At 49.4% G+C, this 26,734-nt stretch overlaps 2 protein-coding genes across 10 annotated transcripts in view; one reads left to right on the top strand and one right to left on the bottom strand.

Annotated features, from left to right (window-relative positions):
- The window catches only part of LHFPL2 (LHFPL tetraspan subfamily member 2), a 183,754-nt gene that overhangs the window by 134,259 nt on the left and 22,761 nt on the right, over positions 1-26,734 (top strand). For 5 of the 9 annotated variants that reach the window (XM_060143174.1, XM_060143171.1, XM_060143172.1 and 2 more), the window contains one exon: positions 24,116-24,761. In XM_060143174.1, coding sequence (XP_059999157.1) covers positions 24,332-24,761 — 430 coding nt within the window. In that variant the 5' untranslated portion in view covers positions 24,116-24,331. Of the gene's footprint in view, positions 1-5,983; positions 8,293-23,869; positions 23,940-24,115; positions 24,762-26,734 lie in introns of those variants that run through there. The other 4 variants (XR_009539509.1, XR_009539507.1, XM_060143175.1 and 1 more) reach the window with 3 other exon arrangements.
- The window catches only part of SCAMP1 (secretory carrier membrane protein 1), a 138,397-nt gene continuing 134,524 nt past the window's right edge, over positions 22,862-26,734 (bottom strand). Inside the window, exon 10 of the mRNA XM_060143168.1 lies at positions 22,862-23,376. Within this exon, the coding sequence (XP_059999151.1) occupies positions 23,366-23,376 (11 nt within the window). The 3' untranslated portion in view covers positions 22,862-23,365. The remainder of the gene's footprint in view (positions 23,377-26,734) is intronic.

The raw sequence follows: 26,734 nt of genomic DNA, 5'->3' as shown, positions 1-26,734 counted from the left end.
TAGCATTCGACTGATTAAAATAGAAGTATCTTGGTTGTCAGTATTTATTAGCTCTTTCAAATGTGGACGCTGTATCTTGGATGTTAGACAGAATGCTCTGTATTTATTGATTCGATTAAATGGCCGATGCCTCGGTTTTCCCATCCATGATACAAGATCCTAGCACCCACCTAAAAGCTGAGAGGGAGGAAGTTGAGCAGCAGTGCATGCATGGTGCACGATTAGCCCAGTGCCTGCTGCTTTATAAAGCCTGAAAACGGTACCACGGCTGTGAGTTACTGCTGCCTGAACACATTCTGCGTCAAATGCACAAACATGGCAATGAGTTGAGAAGAATACAGTAAAGGACAGTGAGAGCATAAAGTAGGGAGCATGCAAACAGAGTTCAGTTAGGACCGTGGTCCCAGTTTTATATGGCGTCTTTTAACTCAGAAGCCCACAGCAGCTACAGTTCTGTGGCTAAATGCCCACGTGAAATGCATCGGCTTAAACATGTCAGGGTTTTCGACAGATGGTGGTACTTCCAGAGATCGACTGTAATCAGTGAAAGGTCCTGGCAGCTGTCAGATTCCGAAAATAAAGAAGGAGGGTTATCAGAACTGAGAAACAAGAGAAATAGAAAGTAGAGATTGATGAATATTGGGTGTTGCAGCTCCCATCCCTGCTCACTCTCTTCAGGACTTGAGACCAGAAATGTTGGTGACACCTCACATTCTCATCCAGGCAGTTCAATAAACATCATGGATCTGGATGAATAAATCGGGGGGGTAGGTGGAAGGGTATAGCTGATTTTTCCAGTTGAATGACATTGGTCAGCTTCTCTTTCGATGAGATTAAAAACTGTTGTAGGGCTTCCCTGGTGGCGCAGTGGTTGAGAGTCCACCTGCCGATGCAGGGGAGGTGGGTTCGTGCCCCGGTCCGGGAGGATCCCACATGCCGCGGAGCGGCTGGGCCCGTGAGCCATGGCCGCTGAGCCTGCGCGTCCGGAGCCTGTGCTCCGCAACGGGAGAGGCCACAGCAGTGAGAGGCCCGCGTACCGCAGGCAGCGGTACAACAAAAAACCTGTTGTAATAATGAAATCCAAAAATGTCACCATCTTTCTTTCTTCCTTTCCTTGTGAGTGAAGTAAAATCTAAAATCCTTCATTCCTTGGCTCCCCTAGAAGTACAGAGAAGCTGGCCATCTTTACCAGTTTTTAGGTAGGGAACTTTGTGTATCAAATTGGCAAACACAAAAAGGGTCAGGTAAAATCATGAGATCGGAAGCTGATCCAAATTTTGATCCTTTTGAATTAAAAATTGTCCCCAGCACTGGGGGTGGACAGTGCCTCCTGGGAGGCCATCGGAAAGTCACGGTGCCACTTACCAGCCTTCATCACGGCTGAGCAATCCGGGACTTCTCATTCGTACTTTTGAAAAATCTCCTCAGCATTAAGAGCTTCCCTGAAGCTGGATCTTCAGCGTCTTGCATCCTGATTTCCAGACAGAACTGAGTTAAAAACATAGTAACTGACTCCGTTTGTTTTTCTGTCTCCAAGGTGTTTGGCCCTGCGTTCCTCCTCCCGGCCCCTGGGGGAGAGGAGCACTTATTTACTCACTGACAGGAACGAGCTCTGGAAATGGTGACTAGACCAAATGTTGGCTGGGGGAAGCCCAGTTCTCCCTCAAGCAGGACTAAATGTTTCCCAAATTAATTCTGACAAAGTGAGTTTAGATTCAACTTTCTGGAATTTCTCAAAATGATTTAGGGTATTTTAAGTCAGCTCTTTATTTGTTGCCTGTTTTTCCAGTGTCTAACCCCTACTACCTGTTGGGTGCTTCATTTATGTCAAATATTTTACTTTCTAAGCTGTGCTGTGGGGGTTTTTATCGTGTAAAAATTTCCCTGGAATGTAAATGCCCTGTGATGTCTTTGATTTGACGTTGGGGTCAAATGCAGGCCGCTGTGTGGCCTTCCTTCAGGAAAGAATGGAGGCTTGTCTTGTTTTGCTCATTTGGTTCTCAGCGTGCATTCAACCGACAGCAACATAATAGCGTATCGGGGTAAAAAGTCACTCGCCTGTACGGGGTTTTTGGGTGGACAAGAGTTGGGCTCAGAAGATTATAGATGTACTGGCGCAGGGTCCCATGTTACTGTGTGCAGCCTTGAACGCTGGGCACAAACCTACTACTATTCTGGGTTATTTATTTTACTTTAATGAGCAGAGAAAAATATGGTGCATTTGAATGACATAATAGTAGACAATTGCATGTTCTCGAGTTATAAGTAAATCATGGGTCAGAAAAAGACAGTGAAGAGGGTGTTTCACTAAATATGTTCAGGCTTTGTCTCACAAAGACTTGGTTGTATTTTGGAATGGCTAATTAGGAGTTAGATCCAATTTAGCGTTGCATTCTCCGTGAGTCAGATGACTGTTTGAAACAGCTTATTTCAGACTTCAGCTACCGGATAAAGTCACCGACTGCTTCCAAACCCAAGCCGGTTTGGATGCTGATTGACTCACAGTGTTTGCGTTCTGATTGTTCCTTCCAAACCCAGGACGCGTGGGAAGCACAGATGACATGGGCTGGGTGGGAGAGGCAGCCCTCCGTTCCCCGGCTGTGGAGGGGAGGTGCAGGGGGGCCCTGGGCCGGGGCTGAGAGGCGCGGTGGCCCACTGAGCAGTGAAATCCCACCTGTCCCACCGAGGGGCCAGGGAACAGCTGGAGGGAGATGTCCTGGTCAGAGGTTCCTAATCACTCCCTTCAAAGGCAGTGGACTCGGGGCAGCCCTGGGGCTCTGCCACCCTCCTCAAAAGGCTTGGCTGTGTTTCCAGGAACGAGCTGTAAGACAGCTCCTGGCCACAGAGGGAATCTCCAGTACTCGCCTCTCCCGCTTCTTTAGCATTTGGTTGCATTACTTTTCTTCCTTGCTGCTTCATCTTAGGACTGTCCTCCTCTCCTTCCAGTGACCAGCTGTCACTATATAGATGCTCACCAGCTCTTATCATGGGACCCTGACCCCAGATTCAGCATGTTTATTTGATTTGTGGCCCAAGTCGTTTTTTGTTGTTGGTTTTTTTTTTGCGGTACGCGGACCTCTCACTGTTGTGGCCTCTCCCGTTGCGGAGCACAGGCTCCGGACGCGCAGGCTCAGCGGCCCTGGCTCACTGGCCCAGCCGCTCTGCGGCATGTGGGATCTTCCCGGACCGGGGCACGAACCCGTGTCCCCTGCATCGGCAGGCGGACTCTCAACCACTGCGCCACCAGGGAAGCCCCCAAAGTCGTTTTTTTAAAGGTGTCAATTTTTACCTTTTTCTCTTTGTGCCAGGCTGTTTCTCTTTGGTCTGTAGCTTTTTTTTTTTCTTTTCTTTTCCGTTTATGCCTACCCCCCTTTCATCCCCACAGGGATTAAAGCAACTTGATTTTCTCAAGGTTAGTACCGTAGTAGTTGTGTTTTTAACATTCTAGCCGTAAGTGCCCTTGTAGAGACTGTTTAGACGTGAGCTATGTGGGCAGCTTGTTCTTACCAGATGGACAGACAAATGACCTGCTCAATTCTGTCTTCCAAGGTCATGGGAGTACAACTCTCTTTTTTAACAGTATCATTGCTGCCATTTACTAAAAGCTTACTGTGTGTCAGGCTCTGTACCAAGTATTTGACATTAATTTTCCCGTTTAATCTTCACATCAGTCTCATGAAGTAGATAGTATTATCCCTATTTTGCAGCTGGGGAAATTGAGGCACAGGGAAGTTAGTTACTTGCCCAGCTTTATTCTGCTAGTATATGCCATTTGCCAGGACTTGAATCTCATCTCAGTCTACGTCCTGTGTCTTAACCACAAGTGGGTACCTTCTAGGGCACAATTGTCTTTCAGGGACATATGGCAACATCTAAAGACACTTTTTATTGTCACAACTAGGAGAATGGTACTGGCATGTAGTGGGAAGAGGCTAGGGATGTTGCTAAACATCCTCCAGCTACAGGACAAAGGATTATCCAGCCCCAGATGTCACAAATGCTAGTGCTGAGAAACCCTGTTATCGATAGAGCAGACCATTTGCGTTTAACGGTTCAGGGATACCAACCAGGTGATGTTCTGAAACTTTAGTTATATCAAGAAATATTCCTCGGGGGGTAGAAAAGCTCAGTTTTTTAATAGCAATTGGAGAACTAGAAAAGAAAAAAAAAATATTCCTCGTTTGCATGGTTTTAAAAAATATTTTTAAATTTCTCAATAGGGAGAAAATATATATAACGGTTTATGTTTTGTGAACTTCCTAACTTTTGAAATGCAAAAGGGTGGCTAACAATTCCTATACCTCCGTCGTGATTGGGTTATCGGAGCAGCGCAGGCCATTTGGATAATTACATCAGAGTTTTTTCTTTGGTTCCCACTTACAGGCTTCGTACACATAAATTCTCTGCTAGATGTCAGCAAAAAGTTTTAAAATTCTGCAATTTGGTGTCCTGGCCTCGTTTGGGTCTCACGCGTGCGTGAGGCTCCTGTGGTCCCACAGGCCATGTGCGCAAAGCCCCATAGACCAGCCGGGGAGGGCTCAGGCTTGGGGAGCAGGGTCTGCGGGGCCTAGGCTGCCTGCAGGTTCCGGGTGGAGCAGTCCTCTGCAGCCTTAATCACAACCTTCTGTTTCTGTGTTCCAGCCATGTGCTCAGCCCCTCTGCTCAGCAGGCAAAACTGAGCGTTCCCAGTTGGAGAAGTTTAAGGTCTTCCTGTTTGTCTGATACTCCTGGCAGCGAAAACCTCCACATCTGTGCATTGTCCGGCCCGTTTCCTTCCCCAGCACCCCTCCTCACGCCCCCAGCAGTCTCGAAGCGCTGTATTGTTCACATTCGTCCTCATCTTGACCTTGTGCTAACTGCCTGTTTATTGTAATGACTCCTCAGATAAGGTACTCCTTGGGACTTTTTTTGCATTTAATTAAATGCTTGGGGCCGGGAAATTGAGGATCTAGCTAAAATGCAGTGCACAGCACTTTGAAGTGTATCTCAGGCCACAGTGAGACTGACCGGCTCCTGCTGAGCCGTCTCCTTACCTCTTTTTAGGATTCTGTGTTTCCTGGGTCGTGAACAGCCCTGTAGGCCCTGGTCTCTGCGGACCTTGGGGACCCGCGCCCATCTCCCTCCGCCTTGCCCTCCAGGACACGTGGTCCCCTCTGTCTTCCCCGTTGGCCTGCTCCTCCATCCCTTTGGCAGTTTTCTCCTATACCCAGGGGACGTCCTGTTCCTCCTGTCTTCTTACTTCACAGCGTCACTTGGGAGATCTCATCCATGCCCCTTGCAGCCCTTACGCCGGAAGACCCCAGAGCTCCCAGTGCCTCGTGTACGTCCGCACAGACCTCAGCTTCTTCTCCACCCAGACTAGACTCGTGATCTCGCCCAACATGTCCCTCCTCCCGTATTCCTACTCCAGGGAGTGGAAACATTCAAGTAGCTGTACAGAAATCTGGGAGTCCTCCTTGACTCCTCTTCCCAGTAGCCTCCAGGTCCAGTTACTCTCTGAGTCTTACTGCCCCTCCTAAACATTTCTCGAACCTGCCCCCTCCAGTGCAGTAGCTCTGGCCCTTACCCTTCCTCGCTTGGATCCCTGCCAGAGCTTCCTAACTGGCCTTCCTGGTGCTACAGATGTGCCCCTTTCTACATCGCTGGCAGCAATCCGCTGCATGGAGGGGGCCGCTGCCCCCATTGAACAAACCTGGTGGTCCCCAGCTCCCACTGGGCCTGTGCGCAGCTCTGGTGCAGCTCTGCGTGCACGTGTGCAACGGGCACACGCAGACACTCACTCGGGACAGGTTTATTCCATCCGTTACTTGCTTAACCCTCGAAAGTGTCCACGGAAATAATCGACAAACAGTCTGTAACAGGAATGGGAAAGAGCTTTATTTGAGCTGTACTGAGGAGGATAGCCCCACAGTCTCTCGGGTAACCCTGAGGAACTGCTCTGGAGAAGCATGGTTTTCAGCACAGTTTTTTTTTCTCTTGTCAGAACAGAGAGCATCAAACAAGTCAGAGATACATTCCTTCAAGATTTTAAAAGAAAAGCCAAAAAAACCCAGATCCGTGTGTACACAGCGAGTCAGTATGGCCTTGGCATCTGGGAAGGGAGTCTTATCATGGAAGGAATACCAGCACTGGCATCCCAGGAGGAGAGGCATTTAATCTTTATTTTTAACATGGACGTTCTTTACTTCTGGTCAACGTGCCCTTTTCTTTAATAATTCAAGTAAATGTACAATGTATGTTTGATAGACCACCAGCAGGCTGTTTTAGTTAGCATAAAATTCGGGTTAAATGATGTATAAGCCAGAATGACTTCCCCGTACCTCAGTATGTGACTATTTCTTCCATCACAGGTGTCCTAGAGATGAGTTTTCTAAAATGCAAGTCGGATTTTGTCACTTTTATGCTGAAACTACTATAGGGGCCCCTCATCATAATGTATAACACGGAGTTCAGAAATCCCAAACATGACCTATCCAGTCCCTCCCAGGATGGCTCCTGCACTCTCCTCCTGCCACGATTCTGCTCCCCGCCCCCCACCCCGCCCCTGCCAGCCTCGAGGGATGACCTTGACCCTGACAGGCCACGTGCTCAGCACTTGTCCCCATGGCCTCCTCTGCCTCCAGGCAGAACAGCGCGCCCCTCTTGACTGCTTCCGTAGCACCAACTGCTCTGTGCTGAGCCCACCCGCTGACTTCGCTGTCGCCCCGCTGGCCTGTGACCCCTTTGAGGATGGGGAGTCATCATTTTGGTGTCACAGCACTGGTTCCAGACCAGGCACGTGAACAGACTTCAGAAGTCACTGTACGTGAATGTGATCTTTCAATCTCAGAAATGAGATCATATGGTTTCTGAGGAATGAATACTACCAGCCAGCCTGCTTCACCTTTACTTTGTTTCTGATGAGGAAATTAGGGCACCCATAGCCATCGAATGTCTTACATAAAATGAAAAACTTTTAGTTTTCTTAACCACATCCATCGGAGCCCCCTTCCTTCCTCTCCTGAAAAGGTCCCACGTGGTCAGGAACTGAGAGAGGATTTAGTGGGAAAGGACAGCTTGAAAAAAGGGCTGCAAATTCCTTTTGGGGATCACACTTTAGACTCACAGACTCTTCCCCTAGAGTGGTCATTTATTTTTTTCCTGAGCCGAGTTAATACATATTTACTCTATCCAGTACAAACTATTTCTATGAATGATAAAGAGTTTCACGAGCAGTGTTTTTTTAAGGACCAGAAGGTATCACGCTCTGAAACAGAGGCAGAAGAGGGCAAAGCACACCAGCCTCCTAAAACCGTCTGGGCTTCATGTCAGGAGCATGTTTATCTCTTAAAGCTGTCGAACTCCGTGTGTCCTGGGAGTTTCTTTCTTGATCGAATTTGGATCAGAAAGCCAGACTCACTTAAAGGTCATCCTAGTTCCTTGAAATCATTATAAAAAGTTCACAAATAATCCTGTAAGCTAAAAAGTGAATTTGGGGACTTCCCTGGTGGCGCAGTGGTTAAGAATCCGCCTGCCAGTGCAGGGGGACATGGGTTCGATCCCTGGTCCGGGAAGATCCCACATGCAGCTGAGCAACTAAGCCCGCGCACCACAACTAAGCCCGCACACCACAACTACTGAGCCTGCGCTCTAGAGCCCAGGAGCCACAACTACTGAGCCTGCGCTCTAGAGCCCGCTTTCCACAACAAGAGAAGCCACTGCAATGAGAAGCCCGTGCACCGCAACGAAGAGTAGCCCCTGCTCACCGCAACTAGAGAATGCCCGTGCGCAGCAACGAAGACCCAACTCAGCCATAAATTTAAAAAAAAAAAAAAATAGTGAATTTGGGTAAAGGGACTGTTAGAAAATAAGGTTAATTTTCATTCTTCTGTTTAAAATTCGTCATACTAAATAGCAGATACGCCTGGCTTAGCTGTCATTCACCCTTTCAGCCATCATTTCTACTTACACAAAAAAGACGTGAGGGTTATCAGCCACTTCTGTTTTGCTCAGAGCATAAGCAATGTCAGCATGATCCAGCCCTTTAGATTTCGTTTAAGAAGTGTTTTTATGCCACCATCCAGGGTTATCCAACAGAAACAGAAAAATTCCAGCCTTTCCCCACCCCAGCTGCGACTCTCCCGTTTGAACTAACGATAGATTTACTTCCCAATTATTATACTCCTAATAAAACCTCATTGTGTTTTCCTCAGTGTTCTCCCTGATCTAGTACTGCCCTGCCCACCACAGCACACTTCTCAGTGGCTAGTCACGCTCCACTTGGCCTTGGTCCATCTTAAGTCTCTGTTTCCTGATTCCAACTTTAATGATGTTTCCATGAGGCCAGTAGGAGTATCTTTGTGTCCTCCCTCTCCCTCCCCCCACCATTACCCAGTGTGTCCCCTACACACCTTGGACTGTCACATCTTGGGCAAGGGCACCTACCTTGTCTTACCTCTTTAGAGCTTCAGTGCCTAATTCAATAAAAGTTAGCAGTTGCTAATCACCGTGATAAACAAAGGTCAACAATACACATTAATAGAAATTCTCCAGTTTGGGAAGCCCACGATATGTGACTCCTTTATAAGCGCTTTAGTTTCAGCAGATGTTTTATGAGCATTATTTTCAAAGAAGGGTGGGACTTAACGAGATAAGGACAGAGGAAAAATCCAGAAATCAAATATTCTGGGTCCTGGGAAAAAATAAGAGCTATTTTTGCAGAATTGGTGCAGTCACCCAGAACCGCAGCAGTCCATTGCTTCTGTTCTTTGAAGCCTCTGGGCCCTTGGCTTCTTGGCGGGGGTGGGAGGTGCGTCGGTGCGTCTGTGTGTGCACACCTCAGTCATCAGCTCGTTAGTCACCTACACAGAGTGGCCTTAGAAGGGCTGCGCTTTTCTTCTTGCTCGTATCACAGAGGCTGAATACAGTTCAGCCCTTGCTTTTGTGAATGGCCACCTCCGCTAAAAGGCAGTTTGGAACAAAGATCAGGAAGTTAGGAGAAGTGAAACTGGGCGTGTTTGTGAGTGGTGTTCTTGTTGACGTAGCTTTCTTCTCGCAGCCCATGTCTGCAATTTAGGATCTATGTGGTTGACCGCCAAATAATTTGTCTTACCAGAACCTCTCCCGCCCAGGCCTTTGCTACCTGTGATTATCATTGTAATCAGATCAGTTTTACCGAACCTTGGTAAAATATTGCCTTTGACACCACTGAGACCAAAATTTAAAAAAAAAAAAAAGTTTAAAAAATTCTATCCATCCATGATCTCACTGATGGTACCGAGTAAAATTGAAAATTGCTTTAAATTTATGTCAGCTCAGCAGCTTCATCACCAGGCTGTTGGGTTGGAGTGTTGGATTTTTAAACATCATTTGAATCATTTCAAATGATCTTAACAAAACAAGACGTTATATCATTAATAAGAATACTTATCAGAAATAAGTGCCCCTCGATGGATGTAAATCAGCCTTCTGGGGCCATTTATAACTAATGAGAGAATTGCACTGCTTGACTTTAATAATTCACCAAGGAACAGAGAATAAGTAGCAGCAAACATTAATTTTATTGGACAGTTTCATACAGTTTATGTTTTGAAATAAAAGCAATATGACTTGATTCCTGCCTGCAACCAAAACACTTAAAAAGGAGTCTCTCGGGCTTCCCTGGTGGCGCAGTGGTTGAGAGTCCGCCTGCCGATGCAGGGGACACGGGTTTGTGCCCCGGTCCGGGAAGATCCCACATGCCACGGAGCGGCTGGGCCCGTGCGCCATGGCCACTGAGCCTGCGCGTCCGGAGCCTGTGCTCCGCAACGGGAGAGGCCACAACAGTGAGAGGCCCGCGTACTGCAAAAAAAAAAAAAAAAGGAGTCTCTCATGTTGTTGGCATCTCCAGCTGGAGAACTGGTACTCAGATGCCTTTGTTAATCAGTTGGCACCCTTCTTGCAATAAACAGGAAGCCAAAATATAAATACTTTTAAACAGTGATCAAAACTTTGTATTCTATCATGTCCTTTGGCATATGGCTATGAAATTCCTTATAAGCAAGCATTGTACTTGTCTAGAACAGAAGCTAAAGTATCTAAGAAAGGAGGGACCCTCTTTATAACCACGGATTTTTCAGAGCCAAGTAAGGGTTCTTTAATTGCTGGCTCCATATGTGAAGCTAGGGATAGAGAGGACCTCGTTTTTAGTTGTTAGCCCGAAGGCTGGAGCGGGGACTGCTCTGCGGTGGTTCCAAGAATGAGAGAGACACTCTGCACCTGGAAATGAATGGTTACAGGTGGGTTCTCCCTCCCCAGAGGAGAAAGGGGATGATAAGGGGGAGTCAGTGTAGCCCACGCCCTCTGGCCGGGACCCTTGGACAGCTCCCTGTGCTCAGATGAACCTTCTCTTCTGCCTCTGCACTTGGCACTTCTCATAAGCGTGTCTTGCTCCCCTGCAACCGGAGCCATAGGACTTAGAAAGCCACCTGCTCCAGGGGGAGCCCCTGGTCTGGGAGAAGATGATAAGGGTGATCATGTTCTTGAAATGACTGATTTTGGGAGGTAGAAGTGACAATGGTGATCTGCAGCTCCAACACCCCCCACACACACTTTCTACCTGAGACCCTGAAGCCAGAGCAGCTAAGGATGCCGCATGTGGTCACACACCATTAGCCAGCAGCCTAGACCAGAGCCCGTGTTGCCCTGCTTCCTGTCTAGTGTTTTTGTTCCCCCCATGACTTTGCTATTTGACGAGCTTCAGGCTATAGAAGGATATTGATAGTAGAAGGTGATTTTTTGTGGCTGTGTGGAGACAGCCCACCAAGAGCATAAAAATAAATGTTGACCAAATATGATCATAGTGGTGATTCCTGCTACCTGTTGAGCACTTCAGATGATACTTGCTTTACATGCACGGATTTTTAACCCTTGTAACACCCTTTGGGGTAGATACTTTGAACACCTCCACGTCATTGTTCAAAGACACAGAGCTAAAGGTACAGCCAGGGTGATAGCGTTGAAATAGGTCTTCTGTATCCTTTTTGTATCCATTTGTATCCTTTGTGCTGTAGAACTCTTTTTACATGGAGAAAATTGATACTTGATGGTGAGGCTAATTCCTCACATGCCAGGTGGGCCCTACCACAGGAAGATCTGAATGGAGAAAGGAATGCCGTGGTGTGACCTCGGAAGTGGCCTTGTTGCTGTGGGATTGGGGGCTGGGGAGGCTGGATCCTGCTCGAGAAAGTGTACTCCACCTGCCTGGAGTCCTTACCATCCAGCAAGCACTGTTCTAAGCTTGTTACTTACTCTAACTTAGTTGATCTTCACAACATGCCTGTGTGGTAGGTTCTATTCGTATCCCCATTTTACAGACACAGGAACTGAGGTACAGAGCCACATTTGGGCTCAAGGTGACCGCCTAGGAAGTGGTAGAACCAGGATTCAAATCCAGAAAGTCTGGTTCCAGACTGAATCACCCCCGAGGCTACCTTTCTGGATGTGCTCATTGGCTGGAAGCGTGGGGCAGTGGGTTTGGTAGCAACCTTGAGAGGGTGAGCACACCTTCATCCTGTGCGTGAGCCAGAGAGGCCTTCCCCCAAACACTGTCCTGCCCACGTTTTCTGCCGGCACCCAGAATGGTCAGCCACCCCGCTCATGGGGGGTTGGCACGTGGGATGTGGAGAAAGGGCCTTTCTCTGCCATGTGTGGGTGTCTTCTCCCGAGGCCCGTGGTCATCAGAGCCGTGGGAAATATTTGCTGTAATGAAGTCTGTTAGCTGCAACCACCTCAGAGAAATATGTGTCAGCACGCCAGGGTGCTCCTTTTTCTTACCTAACCAAAACACAGTCTTATTTTTCCCCTCCCCTGATTGCCTGGGGCTCCCTTGCCAAGCACCTTTCTGTTTCTGAGCCACGCGGGTTCAAAGGGAGGTGCCCATGGCGGCACCTGGAGTCCAGGGCACTGGACACGTGTGTAAACTGGGACAGGTCCCTCTTGGCCCACCTCGCTTAGCAGCCCTTACAGGTGAGAAGGTGGGGAACAGGCGGTTGGGATGTCTCAGGGAAGTGAACCTAAAGCTGTTTGTATTCCCAGCCTTTCCAGCACTTTTGTGTTTATTTTTAAGTGGCCTGGTCTTCTGATCTGTACTCTCTTCTTCTGAGTTCATCTCTGTTTACGAGGCTGCGCTGTTGTCAGAAGCTGTAACAATAAGTCCCTGTTCCCAGAAAGAGTCTTGGATCCTATGAACAAGGACAAGAGTTCAAACTTCCACAATGGGGTTTTCTGTGACCGGCTTGAACTTTGAGTCTGCACTGACTTCATCTGAGCTGCAGTGAGAAAAGCTCACTGGGCCGCCTCCTCCCACCTGGCACATTCCTGAGTCCTTAGGCCAGTTCAGTAATGCAGGCCGAGGCCTTGCCTGCCTTTAAGGATGGTCCCGAAGCTGCTGGCAGCTCCGTGTTGAACTTGCTTTTCCTCGAAGAGTGTGCATCCCTTTGGGAACTACACTTGAGCTCACCTGTTTTCAAAACACAGTTTGAATCCTAAATGTCTGGGGAATTCCTCTAGTTAATAAATGAAGGAAGTTTAAACCTGTCTGTGGTTTTGCATTTGGCATTCTCATTAGGGAAAGTTGCAAAACGCTGGTGGCTTGATATCTGGCTGTGAGATCACTGAGACGGATAGTGTTTAATGAACTGGGCACGGATGCAGCATACAAATCTGTCCTGCTGACTTTTTAGATGTTAAAAACATCTAACATTACAAATGTGTGTGAGTGTGTGTCTGTATGTGTGTGTGCATTCTCATCACACAGTATTTCATGGGTCTTAAATATTTGAGAGAAGTAGGGCACTAAAGAGGGGACATTTTTGCTGCATGAATGAAGAGCCATGTTTGTGAATATGGGCATTTTGTTCTTTATTGCCTGTGTGTTCAATACATAAAGCCTTAGGCTGTGTCCAGATCCTTCTCTGAGCTCACTGGCTTTCAGGAAGTGTGTACTGTGGACACAAGATAGGGCAGTTCAGATGTTAAGTCTGCAAGTTGTAACTTTGTTTGTGAAAGACCAGCGTCGGTGTGAGTGAAATAATAAAAACAGCGAGTTTGGACATTTTCAGTGATGCTTTTAGAAATATGAACCAGCCTACAATAAACTTTGGCCCTTTAAATCATTCAAAAACTTTCTAAAATACCCCTACTGCTTAGCAATGTTGGTTAGAAACAGAAACGACCTCAGTGAGAATATAGAAGGTGTTGTGTTTTTTTTTTTTTAAAGTGAGCAGTGGCTAGCATTGTCTAGGTGCCTGGGTAAATCCCGAATTAGGTCTTGGTTTTTAAGGATGAGGGTTATCTTACATCATTAGCCCCGTTTCATTAATGATATCCTGTAGTAGGTTATTAGAAATGCGTCACCCTGCTGAGAGCTTTGCAGGTACATCCGATGGCGGTGCACGCCTTGTGGCGTTTGTTTTGATGGGATTCCGGGTGAAGGTGGCTGCCGCGGTGAGCTGCTGCTGCCCTGTGCCCTCCAGGCAGTTCCTGGCTTGGGGTTTGGGCTGGCGCCCCTCTCTGTGAGTCATGCAGCTGGCCTGTCCCCTGGGCCACGCTGGGATGAGGTTTCCGCTGCGCTCATGCTCACACCCGTCACCTCCTTAACGGTTGCTTGGAACCTTGGCACTAAGGCCCAACTTGAACATTAACCACTCCGTTTCTTCTGTCAGTAGCATTAATTGGGTCAGGTTTTCAGGGCCAGTGGAGATACAAGGAAAGAAAAACGTTTTTGCCATTCTTTAACTACCTGTGACTATTTCCAGATTAACATTTTTGTCTACTACTAACTTTTGAGTTTATAAGATGATACCACATATGTGTGTGTGTGTGTGTGTGTGTGTGTGTGTGTGTCTGTGCCTGTGTCTATATATACAGACTTGGTTCAAAAGGAGGCAATACCTAACTTAAATCAACTGTATTTTTAAAGTGACAGGTGTTCTCATGTGCTGATGAACATTTTCTTCACGGAAGCCACCAGTTTTCACCCTAATGCCATGTTCTTCTCCTTCATCTCTGAAATGACTGTATTCCTGGAGGGAATATTTGGATTCTCATGGTGGAGATGACCAGAAACCAGTTAAAAGTGTGGTCACAGCCATTTGTCTGCCTGTGACTTGCTTCTTCCACCTCATGCCCCATGGGCTCAGCCTTTCACTCTCTCCGCGTTTACTGCCCTGCATCCTGGGCTGTCGTTACTTCTTGTTTGCAGCCAGAGGCCCAGGGCTTCAGTCATCCCCACTGCCCTCCTCCGTGGTCTCTTGCCCCCTTGGTTTGTGGATACCCTCGCTCCAGCCCTGTGGGCTCCATTCCTTGGAAAGACCTAGCCTGATGCCCATTGGAGACAGGCCCCTGGGCAGCCCCGCCCCTGCGTCCTGGTCTGACACCTGGTACCAGCTGGTCCTGGACGTGTCTGCTGCGCTGCTGGTCCGGCTGAGCCTCCCTCCAGGCAGAGCTGAGGGCTCTCTTCTTGTGTTCGTTGGAAGCACACTTCCTAGTTGCCATCGTAGCTGGCAGCTACACAGGTAGCTGGAGCCGCCCCAGGATGGAAGGAAGAGAAGGAAAGCCGAGGCAGCTCCGGGTGAGTCAGGGCTCTTTGGAAAGAGGCTCGGAGAAGCGCCTGATGTGGGAAGCTGTTCTTCAGCTGTCGCTCTCAGAGTCACTGCTGATGTCCTCATTTCCTCAATTGGGACTTTTTCTTCTTTCTTAGCACTTCCATTCATTAACCTTAAAATTAAGAAAGTAAACTGTGTGTGTGTGTGTGTGTGTGTGTGTGTGTGTGTGTGTGTGTGTGGTACGCAGGCCTCTCCTGCTGTGGCCTCTCCCGCTGCGGAGCACAGGCTCCGGACGCGCAGGCTCAGCGGCCATGGCTCACGGGCCCAGCCGCTCCGCGGCACGTGGGATCTTCCCGGACCGGGGCACGAACCCGCGTCCCCTTCCTCGGCAGGCGGACTCTCAACCACTGTGCCACCAGGGAGGCCCCAGAAAGTAAACTTTTTATCGAAGCAGTTTACCTCAGTGAGTTGTACAGTGAATATTTCTGAGATAGTTGCCAAGCTTTCACGTGTCTCACTAGATGAATTTTATTGTTGTTAAATTTCAAACAGTTCTTCGCCGTGTCTGTCGTAGGGGATGGTGGAGTTGAATGTATCCTGACGCCAAAGACAGGATGCACAGGCACTGGCTCTGCCAGGAGCTCAGCCCTCAGAGGAGGTTGGGTCGTGCCATGACCCTAAAATCTCAGCATCGGCAGCAACAGAGGTTTGGTTTTTTCACCCACACTGCACGTCCGTCAAGGGCCGGCTGTGCCTCTGCTTCGTGTTGTCAGGGACCCAGGTGGATGGAGAGATCTCTGTCTGGGATTTTTCTGATTTCATGGGAGTGGGAAGAGAGCTGGACGACAAAGCACCAGCTCCTAAGCTCTTCTGCCCAGAAGTGGCCTGTGTCACTTCTGCCCCCGTGGGACTGGCTGAGCAAGGCCCGTGGTCAGGTCTGATGTCCATGGGGTGGGACAATATCATCTTCCTCGAAGAAGAGACAGAATATTTGAAAGTATAATACAGTCTTTCACAAGAGCTTTCCCAGAAGCTTCCAGTCAGGAAAGGACTCTTGTTCTAGTTGATTCTTGAGCTTACTTGGTGTTTTATGGGTTTGTGTGAGAGGCTCAGAAGGAACAGGTGGCATAATCCTCTCCATTGATCGTGTTTGGGCCTTCTTAAGCTGCTGGAGGGGAACCTGGCTGATGGCCTTGTATCTTGCGAACAAGCAACAATTCTTTCTGCCTCTGTGCAGGAGGGACAAGAAAGCCTGCAGTTGCTGTAAGAATGAACATCCGTGCTCCCCAGTGCTGGGGCAGGCTGCCCAGCTGTCCACTTAGATGAGACAGAAGTCCATCCCCTAAGGGTTATTTATTCTCAGAGTTGGGTCACTTAAACAGAGGGCATTTGCAGTCCCCCTCTATGACACCAGGGAGTTCATGAAGCAGGAGGTATCTTGATTTTTATGTGTAAGGCCTTGTAAGTTTTTCGTTTTCCACCCTGTGTTACTTTTGTCCATTAAAACTCTCTGCTTTCTTGTTGATCCTGAAAATACTAGTGAGGCTCACGTAACGCCTTATATTTTGCCAGAATTCATTATGAGTATGAAAAATACCTTCTATTTAAAATTATGTAAAACAGTAACATTAAAAGGCATCTCTTGAAGCTCAAGTTGTAATTCCACTTCAGCAAACCCGAAACCTTTGACACCCCACACAGTGCGTACAGGGCATAGGCGTGTGGGCCCTGGCTAGCAGTATCTGTGCTGAGTCACACCTTCGTGCCCACCATGGAAGTTGGTTCTTCAGTCTCTCCTGTTGGACAGAAAGAGAAAGACACGTAAAGGAAGACTTGCCTCGTGCAGATTTTTAAATGATGACATTTGTAGAAAGAAAAGAAGTTATAAAATGTGTAAGTGGGGGACTTCCCTGGTGGTCCCAGTGGTTAAGAATCCACCTTCCAATGCAAGGGGTGCGGGTTCGATCCCTGGTTGGGGAAATAAGATTCCACTTGGCGCGGGGCAACTACGTCCACGCCCCGAAACTACTGAGCCCGCGCGCTCTGGAGCCCACGCACCACAACGAGAGAGAAGCCCACAAGCCGTGACTAGAGAAGCCCGCGTGCCGCAGCAAAGCCACATGTCACAATGAAGATCCCACATGACGCAAATAAAACCTGACACAGCCAAATAAATAAATCAATAATGTGTAAGTGGGCTTGAGAAATCTTAAAGAATGGATCATTTAGAAAATAGGACCAGACAGGTGGACTTGTTGTCCCTGGTTGCTGATGCCTCAGGACAGAGTATAAAAATGATCCCTCTAGAAATGTGTGCTCAGAAAGCAAATTGATTGGATACAGAGGAGTTGGAGTGGGCATCGAGGAAGACACATGTGACCGGCCAGGACTGGTGAATTAACAAACAAACTTGACAATGAGCGGCTCCTCAGCGAGTGATCAGACCCAGGAAAAAGAGGCTTGCTGAGGTGTTCTGGAGAGTGGAACCTTCACTTCTCTGGAGGGGCCACCAAGCAGCTGAAACCACCTCTGGGTTCAGCGCGAGAGAGAAGCATCTTGCAGAGGGGAGCCAAGCTGGGGTCAGGTAATAACTGGAATGCCTGAAATTACTTAGGTCTACTTGGTAAGTTCCTTGAGATTCCCTGACATTTGCAGTGGCCAAGGCCACCTGAGCACGTACTGAGTGGCCAGCTCAACTCTGGAGAAGGAGAATTCGGGAGAAATAAAGGCCATGTGGCCAAACTTGCAGTTTCGAGAAGCCCCGTTTTGCCATTCGTAGAGTAGAGATGACTGAAAGCAAGAGCTGATTTTCGTTTGTGGTCCAGAAAAACTGCCAGGACCCCGGGAGAGGCAGGGTCGAGGTTCTGTCAACTCTGGCAAGTTGGATTCCACGTCCTGTCAGCCTGACATCTTGGGCATACAGATTAGCTTGGACCTTAGAAGAATTTTGCAGAAAAACGGCTGCAAGTGTACTTAATTTAGTGAATACTATGCATGTCCATCCAGATGATAGAACATGACTTGCTCATTAGAGTAGATCTTTCTAAAGTGGGGGGATTTTCGAGCTCCATTTTAAGTTGCACCTACAAATGTGAAGACTGCAGCAAGGCCCCAGAGCGGGGCTGTCACCCTCCACAGCCCGACTTGCTCTGCTGCGGGAGGGCCAGTGTTAGCAGCACCCTTGGCCTCTGCTCGCTACATACAAGTAACACCCCTCCCCACTCCAAGCTGTGACAACCGAAACTGTTTCCAGACATTGCCAGGTGTCCCCTGCAAGGCGGGAGGGACGCAGTCGCCCCCGGTTGAGAAGCACAGCTTGAGGGTTTGCCTGTAGAGTCAGAGGTGGGATGGAGCGGACGGGTTTATCCGTGAGGAAAGGATACTGGCAATGAGCAGGAGGTGTTGAGCACATTGAGGCTGTAGCCTGAAGAACAGTGTAACTATTAGTGTACTTGGACCCTCCTTTTAAACGGAGTCAAGGTGTCTGCATTTCCATAGTCAGTGTAGTTCAGGGAGGGACCAGGACAAATGAGAGTTTGCAGAACTTCCTTTGGCAGCTGATTTTTTTTTTTTTTTTTTTTTTTTTTTTTTGCGGTACGCGGGCCTCTCACTGTTGTGGCCTCTCCCATTGCGGAGCACAGGCTCCGGACGCACAGGCTCAGCGGCCATGGCTCACGGGCCCAGCCGCTCCGCGGCATGTGGGATCTTCCCTGACCGGGACATGACCCGTGTCCCCTGCATCGGCAGGCGGACTCTCGACTACTGCGCCACCAGGGAAGCCCGGTAGCTGATTTTTTTACAAAGATCGTGGAAGGTGCTGAGCTGCTCACGCCAGCGCTGTCTCTTCAGTTCTAACACCGCTTGTGCTCCGAAGAGGAGGCCCCCATGGACTGGGGGCCCCGCACGCCATCCTCCGAGGATTCCCGGATAACACGTGAGCGGAGGCGTAAGGGGGCGGCTGGTCTCCCTGCAGAGTCGCCCGTGCCTGTGACTTGCGTGGCTCTGCGAGCTGTGCCGGGGACAGCTGGTCTGGCTGTGTCCTGATGCGCTGGGCCACCCGTCGCCTGTCGGCCTTCTCTTCGGCCTCAGCGTCCGCTGCCCACGCCCCCTCCTTGCCCCAGCCCCAGGGAACGGCTCTGTGCAAGCGGACCGCACCCGTGCGAGACCTCCTCCCAGCGGACGGACTCTCAGAGTCCAGTGTGTAAAGAAGCTCCTGGGGGCTTGTTAAAAGCGCAGTTTCTGGCAGCACCTCCAGAAGGTTTGGTTCAGTGTGTGGGAACCAGGAACTTAGGCTGTTGGAAACAGGTGGCCCACATCCCCCTCTAGGAACTGGGGGCGTCCAGGGACCGCACTCTTAGAAGTAGCACTCTAGGGGGTCTTTCCAGCTTCTGGAAGGCAAAAGCACATGAATTCTACCTTCCTAATCCTCTTATCCTTCCGGAGACGCTGGGCTGGAGGCCATGGTGGTGAGCCTTCGTGGGACTTGTGCATCTGAGGGAGGTGGTAATAATGAACACGGATATGGGCCAAGAAACTACCCGTGGTGTGGGAGCAAAGTGCAGTCTGCTCCGAAGCGTATCGCTTGTTTGGGCCACATGGGTCAGTGTAGTAAATTTATTATTAATCACAAGAGTTCCTATTTTTTTAGTACTTACTGAATCACAAAGACTATGTAAAGTAAAATCCCTTTGGTGAAGGATTTCTTTAGCTTCCAGGATGGCCTCTCTCAAGACAGGGCGTCTTCACTGTGACATCAGAACGACCACCACCAAGTGCCCCCCGCCCCCCACCCCACCCCCCAGGCCCTGCCCAGAGCAGACTTCCTGCTCACTGCCTCACCAACATTTGGATTTTTTTTTAGGGCCAGAGAGGACCAGACAGACTGTTCTGTCTGTTTTTGTCTCTTTCTATATACACACACATACACTTATGCATATGTATGTATGTGTAAAGTTACTGATTCTGAGGTGTAGCCTCAATCATATTCCTCCCAAGTGTGATGCAGTAGGAATTACACAGCACCACCTCCAAAGGATTCTCACCAAACATATTTAAGCTGAATCTAAACTAGCCTTTAAATTTAACCTCCAGTTTCTCTACAGTAGAGGATAGAGAACAAGTTTCAATGGCAACATGAGGAACTAGACAAATTGTGGGGTATCCTGTAAGACAGCTAGCCTGGTATCTTCAAAAAAGGCAATGTCAGAGGAAAAAATGCAGGCAGCACGGGGTAGGTTAGGGACGGAAGGACTATTTTTGACTAAAAGAGACTAAAGACATAACGAGATGCAATGCATGAGCCTCGGCTGAGTCATGGTTTTAAAAAAACAGCTATAAAAATGGAGGCAGGGTAGGGAAACTTGAGTGTGGACCCAGCTTTGGGATATAAGGGAATTATTGTCAGTTTTCTTGGGTGTGTTCATTTTACTGTGGTCACAAAGGAGAATGTCCTCATTTTTAGGAGGTGTATGCAAAAGTATTTAGGGGTGAAGTGTCAAGGCATCTGTGACTCATTTTCCGATGGTTCAGAGAAAAGATGTCTGCATGTGAGTGTGAGTGTGAGTGTGTGTGCTGTGGATCTGCAGAACAGATACGGCAACACGTTAACCAGTGTTCCGTATGTGGTGTTCATTGTCCGTTCTCTTCACCTGATATCTATGCTTGCAGATTTTCCTAATGAAGTTGAAAAACAGAACCAAGGTGAGTAAGGTGGTGGTGGTCTTCAAAACGTGGTTTGCAGGGTCTCCTTCTCGGGCTTTGCTGTTGCTGTTGCTGTGATGGTGCAGAGTGTGGGCGTTTGACGCAGCTGTGATTGAAGTGCGCTCGGTCTGCCCCACCTTTGGAGAAGCTGTGACCTTTGTTCCCAGGCTTCTGTACTGTAATCTCCTAGTCAACTGATGCTGGGCGGTTCTGCCTCACGTGCACTCCCTTCCCTTTGCACTGACAGCAGGAAGCTGCCAGGGAAAGGACCCCTTTCAGACCCCTGTCAGCTCTGCTCACACCTCACCCTTCTTTTAAATATTAGGGCTCTTTGGAGAGCTATGTATGACGACTCCCATGGACCAACCATTTGTCACTCCTCCTGGCTTTGTATTCTGACTGTGGCATATCACCCTAGGTTTCTGCAGGAGTCTCGTTTGTTTTGGTTTTTTTCCTTATTTCTTGCTAAGAGGCTTTCCTCTGTGGACCTTCGTGACAATCATAGCATCTTTTTCTGAAAGTCAGAGGGCTGTCCACATTATCCGTCAGGGATGTGGTAGTAAAGCCAGGTGTCCTGGAGGGGATATGTGTTTAGGGGTCCACGGAGAGAAGATGTTTACATGGAATGTCAACAAGGGCCTGGTCTTACTACAGGATCTTTGGAGGAGTGGGAATCACAGTGAACAGCAGGGTGGTGCTAAGGAGCTCTGTGCTGAATCCCTGGGTTAACAAAATCTGTGACAGGGATCTGTCTTCCCATGATGTGGATGTTATCTCAGTACGTAACTTTCCCTGCACATCTGATGTGACCAAACTGGGGCATTTTACCAGAGTACAGAGCACTGTAGAAGCCCCTTGCTGCGCCTCCGGATTTTCGCCTGTCCCACCGACCCAAGGGCTTTTCTTGGATCCCGAGGAAAGCCAGTTTTTGTCAGTCAGTCTTGCATATCGTGGCTCTTCCTGTAATAGTAGTAATTAGCCGATTTGCTGGCAAGTCCAAAACATCTTATCTCCCTGTTGCAAACAGAAAAATGAAGGCATCCTTCCAGCCGCTCTGGTGTGGATGTGAGAATCTGGTATAGTGGAGGGGGGGAATTGTTTTAGTACAGATGGACAGGGGACTCTACTTTCTGAATTTAAGCACAGGGGTCCCTAAATAATCCTGCCTCGAATTTGGCATGAACCATTTTGCTAATAAGCCTGAATGTGCCCTCTTCCCTTCTCCTGAAGTTCCACATCCTTTCTCTTTAGAAGTTGCAACCTAATGGCATCCCTGACTCTGAGGTGAGCTTGCTGATCAGAACAGTATACACTTCGCATATTCATTAAGATCCAAGTCACCTGAGAGGTTGTGGCAGAGTCTGAGGTTCTGCAAGAGGACAGCTATGTAGAGGTTTTCTATTCATATGGAAAAATTGCCATTAAACAGTAGAGGGGCAGCAGGGATTAAGAGCAGCTGGGCCCATCAGTAAACTGGCTTTCTCATCAGATGGGAAGATCTTGTAGAGCCTCATTCTCTCCTAACAAACAGACTCTCCACCTGTAGATTGAAAGTGTTTGTAAGCCTGGTGGGTGGGCCCAGCTTGCATGGGGTGGGGCGTCCTCCCGGGAGTCATCCTAGCTTGTTTCCTTGTTCTCATTTAGAATGATCACTTTCATTATACACGGTCTCCTCCAAAGCTCTTTTGTATTGGTAACGTTTTACTCAAAAGGCATTTCTCTTTGGAAATATTGGGGGGTGGGGGAGGTGAGAATGAGTGAGTGGGAGTAGGTTATACCTCTGGCCTAATGCTAATTTATTTTCCCCAGCTGAGCTTGTCAGCTGTGTTAGGCAGTAGGGAAACAGGAAGTAAGACCAGGACCTCACCCTCAAAGCCCACCAGGGAAGCTTTAGACATGAGTGACCTCATCCATCTCTAAATAGCCTCTGCGTGATCGTTTAACGGCCAAGTTTCTGTTATCCACGGTGCACTTCCGTCGGTTAAACAGTTGTCTGACCAGGGTCATCCATGTTAGGGGAGAAGCTTCTGAGGCAATGGAGTTGATAGTTACTAAGCACCTCCTATGCCAGGCACTGTGCGAGGTACTTTCACAGCATGTTGCTTATTTCTCACAACAGTCTTGGGAGGCAGGGTACCCTTTCTTTCTTCATGTGACCATGAGGAAGCTGAAAGCTAAGGTTCTGACAAGTTAGATGTCAATATGGCCAGTCTGTGGTGGAGCTAGATTTGGAGCCCAGACTCGATGAACACCAAAACGCTTGCATGCAGTATGCACACCACCTCTCCCTTCCCCAGTGCCCCCCCCCCCACACACACACACAAGCGTGACAGTGAAGTTCCTCTGTTCCTAGCTTTGCGCTAGCTAATTTTGCAAAATAGCATCTTGTATAAGTGCAGTGATGTGAGGATTGTTAAATACACTGTTTTATAAGGTAAGTAATCACCTCTAACTAGGATGTTAGCCAGCATGGTGGAGAAGCTTTGACACCCACTCCCTCCCTTCCTTCCCCACTTCCCTCCCTCTTCTGTAACTCCCCGCCCAACCATTGCCCACATGCCATGAGGCTCTTTGTAGTTCTTGGGGAGTTGACATGACCTCAGTTAATAAGATCATTCAGAACAGAGCCATGTGCCCAGATGTCAGATGTGAGCTGTGCGATTCTTCCTGACCTTGGTGGGCTGGGGGCGGGGGGAGGCGGGCAGTAAATGGGGCTGTGAGGAGCCCTGCGGCCCATTTCAGGGTTCGGGCCTCCCTGAAGGGGGTTTAAGCTGTTAGAGAGAGCCCTCTGGTAACGAAGCCGTTTGTCCTTGGGAACAGCACGAGTCCTTGTGAGATGAGAAACAATGCGCATGTTGAGTTTCAGACCTGGGGTGAATGGAAGCTCAGGCAGAGAGGCACATGTGATGAATTGGGACAGTTCAAGGGACGCATTCTTCACAGGCAAGTCTGTGTTGTCAACGAGTCCCCTCAGTGATAATGATACTTAGTCAATGGTCATTCATGCCTCTGTTTTGAATAATTTCCCCAAGTGAGTAAGTCATCAGTTCTTGGAGCTTTATTTTTCTTCTTTGCATTTTAACTTGTGTAGTTCATTTTGTCTAAAAATCACCTGGTGAGAAATGGATGAAAAGTAAGTTTGGGTGGCAAAGTTTTATTATTTGTCATGGCGTTGTTTTCCTTTTTAAATTCTCATTTACCTCTGAAGCAAATACTCCCTCCTTTGTCTCTGCTAGTAATTTGATTCCCAGGAAATAAAGTTGGGTGTTACTACTCTCCACTGTTAAGCAAAAGGTTTTGAGGCAAGTTTTTCTAACTTAGCTCATCTAACACCAGAACAGCAGGCAGAGAGTCCTGTAAACTTTAAAAAAAAACGCAGGCAGTCCGTTGATACAGTTCACTGGCAGACACATCTTGATCTGTCTGGATCCCTGTGCTCTTGGACTTTTTCTAATAAGATATAACAGAGCAGGAGCCACGTCCCAAGAGCATGCAGCTGCGGCAGGAACCCCATGCGCAGCGTGCCCCCGGGTGGGTGCAGGGACTGGCATGGGCCCCTCTGTCGTGCTGCCGAGAGATAAGGGTAACCACAGACGCCTCAGAGCGCAGTGAGGGAGACCGACATCGCCGAGGACGGCGGCGTGTTGGCGGGGGCGCAGGATTCGCCGGGGCAAGGTTCTGTGGGCACGAGGGGCGCCGCCGGGCAGGGCTGCGCAGGGCGTGGGGCAGCTGTGCCGCGGGCGCGCACTGGGGTCTGAGCACCGGCCGGAGTGCGGGCGGCCGGGCGGGCAGGCGTCGGGGGCGGGGCCGGCGCCGCTAACCGCTCTCCTCCCCTCTCTCCCCCCCCGTAGGTGAGGCTTGCGGCCGCGCGGAGCTGAGACATGGCAGCATGACAGCCCCGGAGAGCGCTGCCCCACGACGCCGCCGGGACGAGGGAGCCCCCGAGCAGCGGCCACTGCCGGCCCGGAGCGCCTGAGCCTCCTTCCCGCGCCTTCCCCACCGCCCGCCGGGCTCGCCTGTCCAGTTCACCCCGTGGCCTCCCGACTCCTGACGTCTCGAACATCAATATGTGTCATGTCATTGTCACCTGTCGCTCGATGCTCTGGACCCTCCTGAGTATTGTGGTGGCGTTTGCCGAGCTCATTGCCTTCATGAGCGCAGACTGGCTGATTGGAAAAGCCAAGCCCCGCGGCAGCGCCGAGCCCGGCGAGCAGGGCGGAGGCTCCCTGGAGCCCCACCACCCCACGCTGGGCATCTACGCCCGCTGCATCCGGAACCCCGGCGTGCAGCACTTCCAGCGGGAGACGCTGTGCGGGCCCTACGCCGAGACCTTCGGAGAGATCGCCAGCGGCTTCTGGCAGGCCACCGCTATTTTCTTAGCCGTGGGCATCTTCATTCTCTGCATGGTGGCCCTGGTGTCCGTCTTCACCATGTGTGTGCAGAGCATCATGAAGAAAAGTATTTTCAACGTCTGCGGGCTGCTGCAAGGAATTGCAGGTAGGCATGCGCAGAGGCGAGGGGGCCTGAGAGCCATGTGTGTGCTCGTGCGTGTGTGCAGCACCCTCACTGCTCATTCATTTGCTGCCACACTTGAGGAGGACGGTCTTCTGTCCGGTTCCAGGCAGCAGGCGCGCGCTGCCCTCATCGCTCCCTTTCCCTGTGTCACTCCCCTGAAGTGAAGGAAGTGTCTGTTCTCTGCTCTCACCTGCTCCTCTTCCTTGCTTATTTCCTCGGGTTCTAAGTTGCTGGGTTTTGTTTGAGTAACTACTCCTACTTTTTGCTTTTCCCATTAAATTACCAGCGTGCTTTCCGTGTCGTGCGTCCAGGGAAGAACTGCGGTGTGTGAGGCCCCCCTGCCGCGGGCCCTGTGTGCTGGGATGAGCGTGAGCGTGGGGCGTTCATTCACAGGCAGTGAGCCTGGTGCTGCCCCCCACTCTCGGCCCCATCCCCGGCCCCCAGAATGATTTCAGCTTTCGCAGGCGAAGAAGCTGGCTGGAAGGGAATTAGTATCAGCTGCTCTGTGTTTAATAATGTTCTGGTTTAAATTGTTTGTCTCCTGGAGACAGTTGTCAGAATGTTATGTGCGCTCAGATCAGAAATTACAAACTAACTCTTCCACTTTCTGGGAGTTTCTCACTAATGAGCTTGTTAGAAATCAGTGGAAAGAAAAGTATGAGCACTTTACAGGGATCCCAGAGGGGAGGCCGTGAGCGCCAAGAAAACTTCCATGGCCGCCCGCATTTTCATAGGCTGTTCCATGTGGAGCTGAAAAGCAGATCTGGAACCAAGAGGGTATCAGTTTGTCCACGCTCAAGGGACTTGTTCTGAGCAGCAGAAACACACACACACACACACACACACACCAGAGTTTGAAGACATCCTCAGGAAGCAGAGGAATAGACTTCTTAGGGAAAAAATTCACTTTTTTTTTTTTTTTTTTTTTTTTTGCGGTACGCGGGCCTCCCACCGCTGTGGCCTCTTCCCGCTGCGGGCAAAGGCTCCGGATGCGCAGGCCCAGCAGCCATGGCTCACGGGCCCAGCCGCTCCGTGGCATGTGGGATCTTCCCAGACCGGGGCACGAACCCGCGTCCCCTGCATCAGCAGGCGGACTCCCAACCACTGCACCACCGGGGAAGCCCCAAAATTCACTTTTTAAACAACCACAACCAAGGTATTTATTAATCTGAACTCTAACAGGAGAAATAGCAACCTACTTACAACCCTCATCGAAGGGCACATCCTGTAGCTGCGTTCACGGGGCTGCTGACAGTGGAGATAAGCACTGAGCCTGGCATCCAGGCCTGTAAAGAAGCAGACCTCGAATGCATTAGCTCTTGCCTGCCTTATAGCAAACTCTTGAGCTCAGCAGGGCTGGCTTCCAAACAGGTCAAACAGCAGTTTTTTTCCCAAACAGCTGATAAGATGATGTTTTCTGTTTCTCAAACCTTAGGGGGCCCCATGTGTGTATGTGGGGGAGAGGGTAATGGGCCCAGAGAAATGACAGAGGACCTGCTTCACAGTCATGCTCTGTTTCAATGGGGGATATACTCGTGACAGATCTCAGGACCCCTCATCTCTTTATCTGCCAGGATCAGCCGTACCATGAGACACCCAGGCACTCATAGGCACTCACGGAATTCGGGAGACCAGGATTCTGATGTTCAGCTTTGCTACTAACTTGCAGTTTCACTTGAGATAAATGCACCAATACTGTGGATCTTGGCATTCCTCTTCTGAAAGACAGGGAGATTGGTAAATATGATCCTGTCTTAGATTTTTGATTCTGTGAAGCTCATTGTCCCCCTTTTGATTCACTTCTCAAATCTGCAGTTCATCCCCTAAGCTTGGGTTTTCACTTCCGAGGAATGTTCATTAAGGTGGGTTTCCATCCTGGTTCATCTTTTTCTTGTCAGAAATGCCTCTCCTTTATCCCCCCAGGCACACAGTGCCTCGGGGGCATGTGCATCTCA

This window comes from Lagenorhynchus albirostris, chromosome 3 (assembly GCF_949774975.1).
Source record: "Lagenorhynchus albirostris chromosome 3, mLagAlb1.1, whole genome shotgun sequence".
Lineage (NCBI taxonomy): Eukaryota > Metazoa > Chordata > Mammalia > Artiodactyla > Delphinidae > Lagenorhynchus > Lagenorhynchus albirostris.
The sequence above is the reverse complement of the archived record's forward strand: the minus strand, read 5'-3'. Positions and strand labels throughout refer to the sequence as shown.